We start from the raw sequence: 3117 nt of genomic DNA, 5'->3' as shown, positions 1-3117 counted from the left end.
TATATATATATATATATATATATATATATATATATATGCAGGTATACGTGTACATATTGTTTTGTTAAGGTTGTTTCTACAGATATTCTATAGAAATTAAACCCACCACTGAAACTTAATGGCAAAAATCAGAGCTGGCTATAATTTCTATAGAAGATCTGTAGAAATAACCTTAACAAAATAATGTAACGCAGTAAAAACATTTAATATATTTCGTAGTGCATTATGATTGCATAACGAAATACCACGTACCTACAAGTCATTAATATGTACACACACACACACACATGTATGTGTGGTTGTGCGTGTGTTTGTGTGCGTGTGTATGTGTGTGTGGACAGAGATTACACTGCACATTAAATAATATTTATCTCACTCTGGATGGAGTAATTTTTGTTGATCTTACCTTAATTTAACAGTAAATCATGAACAGATGATAGATAGATAGGGGAGGGGTAAAGAAAGAAAGAAAGAAAGAGGAATACCGAAAGCGAGTATATTCCTACACTAGTTTCTTAGTTTCTTAGTATATTCCTACACTGGTTATAAAGTTTTCTTCAAAGCAAAAAAAATAAAACACTTCTTAAGTCTTTCTATCCATTTATTCAATGACAGTCTCCATTGTTTAATATTCGGCTGACATTTTCGGTGCCAGTGACAGGACAACGAGGTTATGTCAGGAGTGAAAACATGTTCTAAACCAAACTTACATTTTAAAGAAGATTGTGGTGAGATGAGAAACACTCTGTTATGCCTGATGCGTGTAACTATGTCAATGGCTGAGTGCACCTTGACACAAACCAGTGATACACATATCTACACACACAAACACATGCTCACACACGCACACAGACCGCATACGTGCATACATACACATACATGTAGGTATCTTTTATTTTTTTACTTGTTTCACTCATTAGACTGACTTGAAGAATTCTTAGTCGAGTTAATCAACCCCAGTAATTATTTCTTTTTAAAGTCTGGTACTTATTCTATCGGTCTCTTTTGCTAAGACGCTAAATTACAGGGACATAAACACACCAACACCAGTTGTCAAGCGGTTGTGGAGGGCGCGCGCACACAAATTCAAAGAAAATTCTGCTTTCTCTACCTGAATATTCTGTTTTGCTAATTTCGATATTCGCAGCCGTATTACTTTCAATGCTGTTCTTCTATTCTATTATGCCTGTTTGCCTTAGTCTACAGATCTTTTTCAAAGATTTTAATATCATTTCTCATTGTGTCTGCACTTCCATTCTTATAATGTTTGTGCATTGTTCAATTCTTTTCGAAAGGGGTGTGCTTCCAAGTTTTGGGTGAAGTTAATGATATTACCGGCATTTTGTTATTTTATGTGAAAAATGCAGAGCAGTTTCGTTTGTGTTTGATCATATCCACAATTTCATATCGGTTACCGGATGGGCTATTCAGTTTTGTGATGAGTGTTGTCATCGTATCAGACTTTTCTTTAAGAACTTTCTCCGAACTGATAGTATTCTCTGGTTGTGGTCTTACACGTAATCACATCATTGCGACGTCTTGCACTCGCGAAGAAATAGGATAATGTTCTTGGTAGTGTTAGGAATTATATGTTAATAAGAATAAAACGAAAAATTGGTCACAAGTAATGAAGATAACATTTCTCAGAATATTTATAAACGAGTATAAAAGCTCTTCCAATCTTCATAACATAGTAAAGCTGTGACATGAGGGAATATTGAAAAATCGGGTATAAGTGATCATGTACGGAAAAACGGAGACCACCCCCTGTGGGATGAAGTTAAAATAATAGACAGAGAACACCACTGGAAAATACGAAAACTAAAAGAAGCAGCACATATGCTAGGACACAATAACCTCCTAAGAAGATCTTGTGCAGATACGAGTAGAATATGGGAACCGGTATTAAGGATACAAAAATAATCAGTCTATAAACCCAAAAATTCACTCTATAATTGCCCGCGGGCATGTAGTGTAGTGGTTAATTAAGAGTGCGGGTTACTAACCTCAAGATTCCGGGTTCAATCCCAATCAATGACTTGAATAAATAATAATAACATCAGCAAAAGATACCTAAAATACCTTAGGAATGAGAAAAGAGTATCCCATTAGTTAAATAAAGGATTGGGTTCGAAATTCTACCAGGATACCTGATGAAGGCTGGAGAGTACATCAGCCGAAACGTTGTGATAATAACAAACAAGGTGAGGACATCTACCCATCCATGGTAAATATTGTACGAACACACAGTTGTTGCGGAAAGCAATAAGCATGCTTTCCACAATATATATGCACCCCATTTTTAAAGTTCTGGGAAAGCTATAAGATATCGCACGAGCCCTTGGCTTCTCATAACAGCAAAAGCTGTGAGCTGATGAAAGTGATTAGGTAATTTTTGTCCCTTTGTCATTCATTATTTGATATATATGAGTTTGCCTCTGTGTGTGTGTGTGTGTGTGTGTGTGTGTGTGTGTGTGTGTGTGTGTGTGTGTGTGTGTGTGTGCGCGCGTTTGAATATATCTTGAACACTGTCAAAATGTACGATTTAGTACGTTTTACGTTAATTACGTCAGTGAATTGGTTTTACTGCAACTTTTCTAAAGTTAAATACCTGTCAGTGTAAGTACTTATGACTGCAAAATAAGGATATAAACATCAAATATAAATACAAGAAGCAAACAGACATCTTACCCGAAAACTTTCATTTGTGAATCCATATATAATCGGATTGGCAAAGCTGTTTGACATCGCAAGCCAGTGAACTCCCAAATATATGCTGGTCAATGTTTGGTTAGACATATTAGCCAGTGCTGGTTGGAAGTCAAGAATTAAGAAAAAGACGTGTAATGGAAGCCAGCACAAAACGAATATGGTTACCACGATGACTAACGTCTTAATAACCTGAAAAAGAAAGAAGAAATGCTTCAACGAACATGAAATTGCATGTAAATATATATATATATATATAGAGAGAGAGGGGTACATGGACAGATACATGGGCGGACAGATAGATAGATAGATAGATAGATAGATAGATAGATAGATAGATAGATAGATGGACAGATAGATAGATAGATAGATAGATAGATAGATAGATAGATAGATAGATAGATAGAT

The 3117-nt window shown here is 35.5% G+C and overlaps 1 protein-coding gene across 1 annotated transcript in view; it reads right to left on the bottom strand.

The window, feature by feature from the left end:
• Positions 1-3117, bottom strand: part of LOC106879778 (substance-K receptor) — a 317536-nt gene that overhangs the window by 19020 nt on the left and 295399 nt on the right. Inside the window, exon 2 of the mRNA XM_052975251.1 lies at positions 2692-2901. Within this exon, the coding sequence (XP_052831211.1) occupies positions 2692-2901 (210 nt within the window). The remainder of the gene's footprint in view (positions 1-2691; positions 2902-3117) is intronic.

This window comes from Octopus bimaculoides, chromosome 2 (genome assembly GCF_001194135.2).
Source record: "Octopus bimaculoides isolate UCB-OBI-ISO-001 chromosome 2, ASM119413v2, whole genome shotgun sequence".
NCBI classification, from domain to species: domain Eukaryota; kingdom Metazoa; phylum Mollusca; class Cephalopoda; order Octopoda; family Octopodidae; genus Octopus; species Octopus bimaculoides.
Note: the sequence above shows the minus strand (reverse complement) of the source record. Positions and strands in the feature narration are given on the sequence as shown.